General features: G+C 41.8%; 1 protein-coding gene across 5 annotated transcripts in view; it reads left to right on the top strand.

Annotated features, from left to right (window-relative positions):
* Positions 1-515: 515 nt before the first annotated feature.
* Positions 516-13,330, top strand: part of SPATS2L (spermatogenesis associated serine rich 2 like) — an 83,533-nt gene continuing 70,718 nt past the window's right edge. The window contains exon 1 of one of the 5 annotated variants that reach the window (XM_078379944.1): positions 516-824. Coding sequence is in view for 1 of the 5 variants with exons in the window: in XM_072979056.2 (XP_072835157.2) it covers positions 1,824-1,842 (19 nt within the window). In the remaining 4 variants the exon portion in view is untranslated. The other 4 variants (XM_020795298.3, XM_072979069.2, XM_020795297.3 and 1 more) reach the window with 4 other exon arrangements.

Below are 13,330 nucleotides of genomic sequence, written 5' to 3'. Positions count from 1 at the left end.
AGCGATCGCAAAAAGCCAATGTCTAGTGGAAAAAGCTGTCATGCAGGGGTAACTGTCTAGTGAGGCATCACTGTAATGTGCAAAAAGTGGGAATATTCTGCAGCTCCCCTTTAGGAGCGGGGATCCCTGTTTGAGATCCTCTCAGCTGTGAGAGTCTTCTAGCTCTTATTTCCCCTTCTAGAACGTCTCATCTAGAAAATATGCCGGCTATGTCCCACTGGTCTGTCATGATCACGCTCTCTCTCACTCACTCACACACAGAGACAAGCTCTTGGCGCGCAAAAAAAAAAAAAAAAAAAAGCACGGAGGCAGCCACTTTTTTTTGCATTTTGGCACGTGGCGAGGAAAACGTTCAGTGCCTCTCAGCGGGGGCCAGAAATCAGCCGAGTTGGTGCTGGGGTGTGTGGAGGGGGAGGACACTGGCGAGTGAATTGTAGGTCAAGGGTTCCCCCCCCCAAAAAAAATATGTACTGTAAAGACAAGAGCGGGTGTGGAAGGAGGAGGGAAAAACTCTTCTCTGTGTGTGTGTGTGAGAGAGAAAGGGAGTGACTCTGAGGAGTCCAATTTGTGCACGCGTGAGGGGGCCAGCGGGGTGCGCGCGCGCGCGCGTGTGTGTGGGCTGAGTGGCCGCGCACCTCCAGCACGAGGGGAAAGAGAGGCGGCGCCCTCCGGCCAACGTTTCGGTTCTGGAAGCCGGAGGCAGCCAGGAGGGGCCCGTCCGGCATTCCTCGGCTCCTTTCCATCCCGCCGCCTTCCCCCTCCCCTTTCTCTGCTCCGGGAAGAAGCCTGGCTGGAAGAGAAGGGCGCAAAAGGAGAAGAGGGAGGTGAGGCGCCCTTGGCGGCACGGCCGGCGCCCCCCTTTCTGGCTGCCCCTTCCCCCCTCTCTCCGCGGGAGTAAATGGCGCCGCCCGTGCCCCTTGCGTGCTGAGGGTCGGGGGACGCGTGTTGCTGTTCACCGAAACCGGGGACGAGTGGGGCGTGGTGGGCATCGCCGCCGCCGCCGCTGCCGCCGCTGGTGGGGAATCTTCCCGAACCCACCTTCCCACGGACTGCAGTGTCCCCATTCGCCGCCGCCTTTCTGGGTCGCAAATTACGGGGATCGCTTGAGAGGTAACGGAGGCAGCAGCATGTCGTTCCTTTATGTGTTGTAAGAACGATCGTTTAGGGCAGGTGGCTCAGTTCTCTCCTCCCCACCCCCATTCCCCACCAGACACGGGTGGAAAACGGAGAGGCTGCCCGTGTGGAGGGAATGCCCATTCAGGAGAGCCTGCTGTTATCCGATATAAAGAGCAACGGGATCTCTTCATTTTGCTACAGCGTCCGAGTAGTGAGTGCTTAAGAAGAACAAGGATCGGGGTCCTTGCGTGTTAGGCAGAGAGGCGGGAGCTACTGGCCCCGGTTTTGGTTTGGAGGGGACTGATTTTACCGGGCAGTCTCGCTGCAGTCCAGTGCTCTGCAAGTGGGAATGTGAGCCGTATGTATAGTTGTATACATTTTCCTCGTTACGACCATATATCCCTTTAGATCGCTCACTCTCAACTTCGTCTTCCCAATGCAAAAAATAAAATAAAAATAAGTCTGTAAAGATTATCAGTGTTAAAGTTGAATGGTTTTGTGCAACATTTGATTTCTGAATGACTAAGAGGGGGAAAAATCACTAAATGTAAGAATCAACTGGGCTGCCCCTGGAAAGCCACAACATTACAAATGTGCTGAGGCGGCAACATGGTCATCCCCCCCCCCCCCCTTTCTGTCCTGAAAGATTGCCTAACATTCGCTGGAGGGGTAGCCCACATTGGGCTGCAAAAATGATCCGGGATTGAATGTCGGGTAGTTGCAAAGGTAAGTGAGCTGCTAATTTTCGTTTCCACTGAGATGCTGTCATTTTGTATACTTCACATTCAGTGCAGAGCAAAAATACTGTAGCTGCTATTTCAAAATTCGATTAATGTCTACTAATGGTTGGTGGCAACAGAATTAGTTATATTGCCTATCCTCGCAAGGCTTAGTTTTCTCCCCCCCCCCTCAAATACAGATGCTGACTCTGGCCTTGATGGGTGGGGAAGGAGAGTTTGAATGCTTGGGTGCTGCTGTAACAACTGTAGGTTGAGATGCCAAAGGTAACCCAGCACTTCCTTTCTTGATTGCATACGCATGCCCCTTTCAAAGTGCTACGTTTTCAGTCCTAAATAATCTGTTGTGGTGGAATTGGGAAAGAAGCGGGCTTTGTGAAATGGTACTTTTTTGCTGGGGGAAAGACCAAATTGGGGGAAATCAAACATTTGAAGTGCCCTCTTGTCACTGCAAGTGCCAGGAAGAATTGGCCAAGATGCATTTTCAAAGAGGACTCTTCTAGGGCTCTCCAGTTCAAAACAGGCTTTGATATGATTGTCATATTCACTGGAAAAGTCCTTCCTGAATTGGAAAGGAAGCAATCCATTAACTTGAAAGGTGATTGAAGGGATCAAAAACAATGGCAGGTGTTTAAGGCAACTGTAACATCAAGCATTGTTATGTATAAAGCAAGCCTGAGAAATTTGGGGATTCAGGCAAAGTGAGAGAGAACTCATGTAAGGGCAGACTTCAAACCTCCAAAGGGGCTTGGTTACTCCCAAGCAGAACCCTGTAGGTAACAGCATGGGTTAGGAATGAGTAAGAGAGCTAGGTTAAGCCAGAACTTTCTTATCCTCCTAAGTGAGTATCTTCTTTGAGATGATCTGGAATGGGTCATGTGACTTTATTCCATTTTTCCAAGGATGTTTTCAGTAAACATCACCTTTTTACTTTTTATAATCATTTTATCTTTTCATTTATTTCCTCCTCCTTTTTAAAAAATAAAATAAAATGCTTAAAATCCTATGCAGATGTTGGTTGGAATTTTGCATGCAGAGGAAATCTGGCTACTAAGTTCTAGTGTCTTCTCCTTACTAGGCTACCAGGATGTGTGGAGGCAAGGAGAATGGATGTGGGGATTGTGGCAACTAGTCTTGAGTGCTTTGAGCACGGCTGTGTAACACTTACTAAAAGGTACAGCTATGGAAAGGAGGTTGCATGCCAAGGGAGAGGAGAGCAATGGTACAGATAGAGCTCTGTCGGTTCTCTCAGTTTCCTTGAGTTTCCCCAGGTGGAAAAGAGCAGAAGAATAGAGAGACTATCAGAGGAATGGGCGAGAATGGCTTTGTAGAAAGGCTATATCCATAACGTCCATGTGTGTGTGTGTGTGTGTGTGTGTGTGTGTACACACACACACACACACACACACACACACACACACACACACACACACACACACACACACACACACACACACGATAGATAGATAGATAGATAGATAGATAGATAGATAGATAGATAGATAGAGATATATTGTAGTGCATGGATGCATTATAAAATATTGATATATATATTAAAATATAAAATATAATAGGGCTGAGTACTATCTGTTTGCCCCCCTCCACACACACTACTTTTAATTCTGCATCAAGAAACCCTAACTTATGGATAAGGATGTTCACACAGTTCTAGTGGTCGCAGAGAGATGAGCATATCATTTCTAAGCTGCCCTACTAACCTTCTGTGTAATAGTAGGTGTGACTGCATAGACAAGAAAACTGACTTTAATTCAACTTTTTTTGATATTGGATCCTTGATTAATTTTTGCAGGTGAAATTGCTATAGTCATTCAGAAAAATGCTCTATGTGCTCTTGTTTCCTTCAATAATTGAGTTGGTGAAATACCCAGCCAAGATGGGTTAGCACTCGCAGATCAGAATTCCCTTAGTCAGAAGCAAGCCTGGTTGTCTCTCCAGAGAGCAAATCTTGCTTGTAACAACAACTGACTTGCAGGAACCCTCAGACTCGTGTTGAGCCAAACAGTCTCTCCACCTTGTCTCTTAATATGGGATGTGGGGCTACATAAGTCCCTTTTGATCTGTCACAGGGAAACATTATGAAAAGTACTGTGTGAATGTGTCTTCGCCTTTTATTCATTCATTCATGGATTCATTCATGGATTCATTCATGGATTGATTGATTGATTGATTGATTGATTGATTGATTGATTGATTGATTCATTCATTCATTCATTCATTCATTCATTCATTCATTCATTCATTCATTCATTCATTCATTTTTACATTTTAAGGCTGGACTGTAGCACTAATCTGTTGCAGCAATAGTGTTGGAAAGCATTAAAATTGTTTCAGGACAACAGGTGCTTGGCTGAGGGGAAATGACACCCCTTTGCATCAGATCAGGTGGTCACACTGGACAAAAAACAGTCAAAAGTGATGTCAGTCTGATCAGAGGAAATTTAAACCATCCCTGCGAGCAGAACAAAAAAAGACATTTTCCCAGTGAAAATGTCAATTCCCCAGTGGGATTCTCCAGAACAAGCTTTATGTCATGTAGTTGTTGTTTTTGTCTTTGTTAATTGAATTCATCTGTGCTCAAACTGATGCAGACTGTTGGATAAATCTGCTTCTAATATACCAACCCATAGTGCCCATAGTGCTTGAAGTACTCTCTGGGCATTTTATAATTTTGATAATTTTGAATTACAGTGGTGCCTCGCTTAACGAGCGCACCGTCTAACGACGAATCCGCATAGCGATGCATTTTTGCGATTGCTAATGTGATTGCATTGCGATGTTTAGATAGGCCAAAAATCGCATTGCGATGATCGGCAAGCATTTCACTTACCGATCTTCGCATTGCGATATTCTAAAAACAGCTGATTGGCGGTTCCAAAATGGCCGCCGGAAGAATAAAATGGCCGCCCGCTCTGTTTTCGCGCCCTGCCCTCGCTTACCGAGGTGGCGAAAATGGAGGCCGGATGGAGGATTCCCCACATAGCGGTGAGTTTTCCCCCAATAGGAACACATTAAACGTGTTTTAATGCGTTCCTATGGGTTCCCCCCGCATAGCAACGAATCCGGATAGCGACGATTTATCCAGAATGGATTATTGTCGCTATGCGGGACACCACTGTACTCATTTTACTGATCTCAGAAGGATGGAAGGTTGAGTCAACCTTGAACCAGCTACTTGAGTGTGGGATTGAACCCAGGTCATGAACAGGGTCTTCATTGCAGTACTACAGTTTAACCACTGTGCTGTGAGGCTCCTCTACTGCACCATGACGCCAATAGAGTTGCCCCCTCCAAGAGATGGGGCAAGAACCATGCCTATCTGGAAGGTTATGATAGTTTAATGCTTTTTTCATGTGCTTCAAAGCATCATTCCTTATCCAGGTCAAAAATTCAGTAGGCCTGAAAGAGATCTGTTTCTCTCCAGAGCAGTTGGCTGTTGTGGTCTGAAGAGGCACAATCCTTCAGAAGGTGCTGTGAGAGGGGAGAAACAGGGAGGGAGAAGGAAGTGTGTTAAGAGTAGGGGCAAAACTGCTGAAGGAGGCAGTGTCTCCACTTGTAAAAACACACAAACTCCAGGTTTGCTTACTGTCCTCATATCCTCCTTCGGGGCATTCCAGAGGCATCTGGTTAGCCGTTGTTGTTGTTATTGAGGGGGGCCAGTCATAGAAGGAGCCTGTGAGGACTGTGAACACATTTTGGCAGTCCCTGGGTGAATGACAACACCTTGTTGGCCGATCTTTCCATTCTAGAACCATCACGGGATTACTTCTGACACAAAGGAAAAAGAGGCCGCCGTAATAAGACAGTAAAGTTTTCCATAGGGACTAATGGGCCTTTGGTTTCATGTGGCAGATTTCCTTATACAGTACATGTATACAAATTCATATAATAAATGCCATCCTGAGAGCACATATTACGTAGGAATATGTTGCTGCCTGCCAAGATTGTTTACTGTATTTTTGCTATTGTATTACTATTTACTGTATTAAAATACTGTAGTAAAATTGCTTTTTGAAACATAGGGACTACAAAGCAAATATGTTTAGCATTCTGCATTGCGAACAGGATGCAATATGTGGCAGGTTGATTAAATTGCCATTTTTACTCTTCTAGTCCAGGTTTCCACCAGAACCTAGTTGACTAGAAGCAGCTATCCTGTGTGATTGATTTTCGTGTTATTACCACTATTTTTTTATCATTCACTTAGCAGTTTCTTATTGAAAAACATTCACCTGTACAATGAGTTCATTAACTGCAAATTGAATGTGTAGCTTCTTAATTGAGGTGTAATTGCAGCTGTTCCTATAAGAGGGATTTTTTTCCCCTGATGGAAATGTGAAGAGGCTGTTGCACATCCTGTCAAGTTGTTTAACAGTGTAGTAATCTTTACTCGGAAGTGTTTTCAGACATGTGAAGAAAATACAGGTTTAGGATAAAAGAAAGATTTAGCCTATACCAACCAAACATGTTTGGCTGTAGCTCTGCTTACTTGTGGTGATCCATTGTGTTACATTGTGCAACATAGGTGGAGCTTGGTAGTGAAAGTGACTGTAACCTTATGAAAGGCGATGCCCGTATATTCTCCTCAAGAAAACTCCATACATTCTTATGTTACCAGAGCCAAATTTGACTTGGGTTGTAGGCTTACTAGGGTTCAGCTTTACTAACAAACACTTCCTGCACTGAATAGGGAGTGAATGGAAAGAGAATAATTTCCCATGTAGTTGTTGCTGGTCACACAGAAGTTATCTTAAAAACAGTTGTCTGTTTTCATCATGTACAAGATAAAATACTTTCACCCTGTAGCTTCTACAAAGCAGTCATAGCTTGTTTGTTTGCTGTTTGTTTGTTGGATTTATACCCCACAGCATCTGGCAACCAGGCCACTCTGGGCGGCTAACAACAAAACAGACAGCACAATATCAAGACATGATTTAAAAAAATACATACATTCAAACAAATATAATAACCAAATAGTTGTAGATAGTTGTTGTTGTTTAATCGTTAAGTCGTGTCCGACTCTTCGTGACCCCATGGACCAGAGCAGGCCAGGACCTCCTGTCTTCCACTTCCCGGAAGTGGTCAAATTGATGTTGGTAGCTTCGGTGACACTGTCCAACCATCTCGTCCTCTGTCGTCCCCTTCTCCTCTTGCCTTCACACTTTCCCAACATCAGTGTCTTTTCCAGGGAGTCTTCTCTTCTCATGAGATGGCCAAAATATTGGAGCTTCAGCTTCAGAATCTGTTCTTCCAGTGAGCACTCAGGGTTGATTTCATGGCCTTTAATCCTTTATTCTCTGGAAGTGGCTGATTCTGCTACATCAAGTAATGCCATTGGACTACCTATTCAAATATGATGTATTTGTGCTGTCTGCTTTAAAGTGAGTAAAGCTGTTCGAGCTTTGATTGGACTGGTTACTGCTTGAAAATGGCTTTAAGCAGCTTTATAGGAAATATATGCAGAACATCTCTTGTTAATTTTGCTGTGGTGGGAAGCAAGCTATACTGACATACTGGAAGATCAAATATCAAGAGATATACAATAGATTTTGAAATGTTTAGAATAATTTTGAGCTGTCACCACCTATAAACTGGGACACTAAAAACATTCATCATAATGTTTAGCATGCTCCCTATTTCTCAAAATGGTCAGGCACTGGCAGGGAGTCCTTAGCTTACAATTTACACTGTTATATTATTTTTTGAAGTGGAAAAAACATCATAGAAGTGAGATATTAACCTGAATAGGACATTGTTCTGAGCTAGTACACTGACCCAATTTAATATATGGTTGTTACGATGTGTAAACTACAGTAATCTATAAAACAGAAGCCAAGAGGGGCCAGTTGTTTTTAGAACAGATATACTGAACTAAAATAATTTCCTACATATTCCAAACAATCAGAGCTTGGAATAACTAGTTCAGTTTAACTAATTCCTAAGATAAATGGGTAGAATTATTTTTCTGGACTACAGCATCCAAAATCTAGGAGTGATAGTCAAAACGTTTCTGGGAGCTATACTCCAAAAAAGTAACACTTCTGTTTTTGTTGACATGTGGTAAATTCCTTATTGAAATAAATAAAGGGGTCATCAGACAAGATCATTATTTGGTTGCAGTTTATTTGGTGCAGTGGGGAGTGTTCCTGACCATCCTGTCTGGCAGCCTGTATGGTTGCTTATTTTTCTACCAAATAGAGCTGTGGGATGAATTCTCTGCAGTGACAACTTTGTGATGTATAAAGTGGGTGGTGGCAGTAGAAAGGACAGCAGAGAAACCCTCTGTTCTGTTTTCTTAATTTCATTAAAAATATATGCTAACTGATGCAGCACTATTTCAGATGTAAGGCAGTATCCATGCTAGGTATTGCTGTAGTCCTACGCCACTTATTAAATTGAGCAAACAAAAGGTGGCGAAAGGGAAAAGAGAGGCTGCATCAATAATTGAAAGGGGGAGTAATTGGTGCGATCTGAAGTGCTGTCTGGATCCTTCTTATCCGAGAAGAAACATCTCTGCGAACGGAATGGTCACTCAAGTGCAAGATTAAATAAATCGCACTGAAGATAAGAGCCTTTTAAATGCAATCCAGATCACTACAAATTCCCTATTTAGTCATGCCGTCAGTTAAATTACAGTGGGGTCTCTACTTAAGAACGTCTCTACTTAAGAACAATCCAACTTAAGAACAGCTCCATTTGCTAAATTTTGCTTCTACTTGAGAACAGAAATCCAAGATAAGAACAGGGAAAAAAAACTTTCCTGCTCTTTTTTTAAGGTCATCTTAGGTTAAAAAAAATTCTCCCCCTAGTGGTAGAGTACGTATTAACCAGCTTTGCATTAGTTCCTATGGGAACTAATGCTTCAATGTACGAACGCACCTCTACATAACAAAAAAACAACAACAAAAAAAAACAAAAAAAAAAAACAGCCAGAACGGATTAATTGGTTTTCAGTCCATTCCTATGGGAAATTTTGCTTCAACTTAAGAATGTTTCAACTTAAGAACACCATTCCAAAACGGATTAAGTTCTTAAGTAGAGGTTCCACTGTAGTTTCTATGGACGGAAAAGAGCAGATACGGATTAAATGGTTTTCAATACATTCCTATGGGAAATGCAGATTCAACATAAGAACTTTTCAACTTGAGAACCACCTTCCAATACGGATTAAGTTCTTAAGTAGAGACCCCACTGTACAGCTGTAATTTAGCAAGGGATAATTTTATTTCTTTTGCAGTGGAACTGTATTTTACGTACCTTTATAGTTACAGGGTCTAGCCCAGAGCTCAGAAAAACTCCTGTTCGGACTAGAAATCCCAGAAACGTCCATCCAGCATGACCAGTAAAGTTAAAAGTAACTGGTCTGGTCTCGCTGGGTGTCATAGGAGGAGTACATCACCTGGTTCAAGTGTTGGCTGCTTCTTCTTCATTCTCTCTTGGTGCTTTTGTGGGAACAAGAAGGTAGGCAGGGAACAAATATATTTTATACAAGTAGATTGGCATCTTTTAGTTTTTTTAGAAATGGGAGCTAAAGGAACAATTTAGCTGTTTTCGAAAAATGGTAAAATTTCTTCTAAAATTTGTTAGTCAGAATCCTATTTGTGTTTTTATAACTTGCAAGACTGGGTGCAGCTAGATGACCAAGTGCCAAGCTACACTTCATTTGCACAATTCGGGATGTGACCAAGCATGGAACCAAGACATACCTGGGTGTCTCGTCATTTAGCTACAGCAACTTACACAAATCTTACGTGGACATATAAGGCCCCAATTCAGTTGCAATCAGTTACATAAACAGAAAAACGCTTAAATGCACTCCATTGCAGATAGAGAACAACAACAATGAATTGGAAAAATTAATAAAGTACAGAGACCTGGCTGTTGAAACATCTCACTTCTGGAAGAAACACACTTCAGTGGTCCCTGTAATCATTGGGGCTTTGGGAAAAATATCAAGAAATTTCACATAGTACTATAAGCAGTTGCAGGATCTCAAAAATCACACCATCAGAGCTACAAAAAACGGCAATATTAGGAACAGCATACATACTACATCGATATTATCAGATACTTACGTTTTTGGTTAAAACTTGTATCTGTTAATACCAGTCAATGTTTTTATAATTTTGATTGAATGTGCCTGAAATTTTATAATAATATAATATACTACTACTACTACTACTACTACTACTACTACTACTACTACTACCACCACCACCACCACCACCACCACTAATACCAATACCAATACCAATACCAATACTACTAATACCACTACTACCACTGCCACTGCCACCTACCACCACCACCACCACCACCACCACCACCACCACCACTACTACTACTACTACTACTACTAATACTAATACTACTACTACTACTACTACTACTACTACTACTACTACTACTACTACTACTACTACTACTAATAATAATAATAATAATAATAATAATAATAATAATAATAATAATAATAATAATAATAATAATAATAATAATATACCAACAACAGCAGCAGCAGCAACACAACAACAACGGACTAGAGTCTATTTTGCTAAATGTATGACGTGCATGTGGAAAGTCAAAATCAGGATTTAAACTAATAGCAATTAATTTGCTCCAGTGATTTCAATGGGATTTAGTCACAATCAGCTAACTAGGTGTCAGCTGCTTCATGCCTGAAAGAGGTCACACTGTGCCCGAAAGAGGTCACACTAAAGTCAAGAACCTTTTAAGCGCACTCCAGACAGCTCCAAATCCCCCTGTTTGGGCAGGTCCTTCACTCTGTCGTCATACAATCCAGTTGTCTGGGTTTCAGCTACAGTCCTCCTGAGTTTTACTCAGATTTACTCTGTGCAGAGAGAGGAGTGCAATTCCCTGCACAGAGAAATTGGAAAAGAGTTTTGAAGAGGAAGTTGATTACTTCTAGGGATTCCTCCATGTTAGTCTGATGTTAAATTGTAGTGCTACACTTCTCTAGTGACTGGGTTCTTTCATATATCTGTCCTGAGCAATTGCCTGCTTTAGTAAAGCACATACAGTGGTGCCTCGCTAGACGATTGCCTCGTGGGACAAAAAACCCGCAAGACGATTGTTTTTTGCGATCACGATGGTGCCTTGCAAGACTTTTTTTTCTATGATCGTGTTTTGGAAGACCTTTTTTTGAGACCTATGCTTCGCAAGATGGTTTTTTTTTTTTAGACCGATGTTTCGCAAGACGGTTTTTGAGACCGATGCATAGGGAACCTCACAAGACAATTTTTTTCACAAAACGGCGATTTTCGCGGAACGAATTAAAATCATCTTGTGAGGCACCACTGTAATTGGAAGTCTCTAAAAGAAGCAAAAGGACAGCAGGAGTTGAACACATTTGTAAACTTATTCAGCACATGTAACAATGAATCAAGCAAACAAGGTAAAAGATAAGATGATACTATAGTTTCCATTTACTTCTTACATGAAAGTTCTTCAGATTTGTGATCAAACGCTAATTATCAACAGACTTGTTTATTCATGCTACTAACATATATACAGAAAACTATTTTATTTAATTTTATTTATATGCCACACTTGTCCCACAACAGTTAAAGACAACAGTTAAAGACAACTATAACAAAAATACAGTACAATTACTATATAAATAAGTTACATGTTAAAATAAGAGTAAATTTGTTCTAATGTTAAAATTAAAGCACCTTAAAATGTTTAATTATAGTACTGATACAAGTTCATCTTTAAAAATAGAACCAGGACATTTGTTTGTAGAGTTGTGTACAAATAGTGCATAGAAAACGGGGGTGCCAAGGGAGCTTTCGCTCAAAAGAACTTTTCCAAGATGACATGTACCATCTTGCACCATTTCCTTCTTTGGCAGGAGGTTTTGATTCAGTGACCCTTGGGATCTCTTCCAATGCTACAGTTATGTGAGTCTATGATTCTGCAGCTTTCCAGAAACATAATGTTTTCAGTTCATCTTCTATATGCCTTGTGGATGTTAGCTAAGTGGTCCTCTCAAGAAAGGAAGAGCTGTCATAAGCAAACAAGGAGAAGGCGAGAGAGTATAAATTGTTTTTTGTTATTATAGTTGTTTGTGAAGATTCTCAGTCATCCTGGTGAGGTTAACTGGAAGTTGAGTCATGGCAACTGGACTTCTTTCTGGTTAGGTTGAAACATTCAGCTACTCAGTCTGAGGAAACTGAGGAGAGTTGATAGGAGGCCCTGATATATCCTCCATGTTGGTTTCACTTCCACCTGGTCTGAATAGGCTCATTAGAAAGACAAAGGGGGGTGAGTGAAAAAGCTCATTTATGCAGTCCTTCTCCACCCGTCTGTCATGGGTTGTTCAGTGGTCTTTCTGGTGTATGTTGTCTTAAACTTTCTGGGGACAGAAGAAAGGGCAGCATGATTAATAGGATGCAGATTGCATCTAAGGCCTCCATCCCTGTTGAGTGGAGGATGTTCTGTATGCACATATATGGCTTCCCTGACCCCTCTCCCAAACCACCTCTCTTCTCGGTCCAAAATGAGTACATCTTGGTCATTAAATGAGTGTCCTTTGTCCTAGTTGTTCTTGCTCTTGAGCTTATGGTTGCTGTCAGACTTATGTTTTTGGAAAGAGGCTTCAGACAATGATATGGAAATTATAATGTCCTTTTCAGAGAACTAATCTGATGTGTTTTTGTCTTGGTATGGTTTTTTGAATTACTCACTCAAATATGTATCATACTAAAAAGTCTTACATTTTATTGCACAGAATGACACATTTGTTATTATTAGGAAGCAGACAATGCAGTCTGTTTCTTTGAAGAAAATGACCATTGCTTTTTGCACTTCCTCTCACTTTCCCCTGCCTTTTCCCCTGATAATAGAATCATAGAATCATAGAAAAGTGAAGTTGGAAAGTGCCTACAAAGGCCATCAACTCCAACCCCTGCTGAACACAGGAATACAATCAAAGTATATCTGCCGGTTGATTATCCAACTTTTTCTTGAATGCCTACAGCTTTGGAGCACTCACTAACTCCTGAGGTAGCTGGTTCCACTGTCGTACTGCTCTAACAGTTAGGAAGTTTTTCCTGATATTCAACCGATATCGGGCTTCCTTTAACTTGAACACATTGTTGTGTGTCCTGCAGATTAGGCATCCTTCAGTCTCGAGAGACTATGGTAACATGCTTTGAATGGAGGACTTGGAACAGTGTCTAGTGTGGCTGAGAAGGCCAATTCGAGAGTGACAATCCCTTCCACATTGAAGACAAATACAGTCTGTCCCTTGTCCAGCTCCCTGATTTTTCTGGTTTCAGGACTGCCTCTTTACCTTGGCCTGCTGGACAAGGGTCTCTTCAAAATGCGGGGGGACATGATGTGCCACCTGCCTCCAGGATGAATACTCAGATGTCAAGGTTTCCCATCTGTTGAGGTCCATTTCTAAGGCCTTCAGATAACACTTGCAAATATCC

The sequence above is a fragment of the Pogona vitticeps genome, chromosome 1 (assembly GCF_051106095.1).
Source record: "Pogona vitticeps strain Pit_001003342236 chromosome 1, PviZW2.1, whole genome shotgun sequence".
NCBI classification, from domain to species: Eukaryota; Metazoa; Chordata; class Lepidosauria; order Squamata; family Agamidae; genus Pogona; species Pogona vitticeps.
This window is presented reverse-complemented; position numbering and strand designations above follow the sequence as displayed.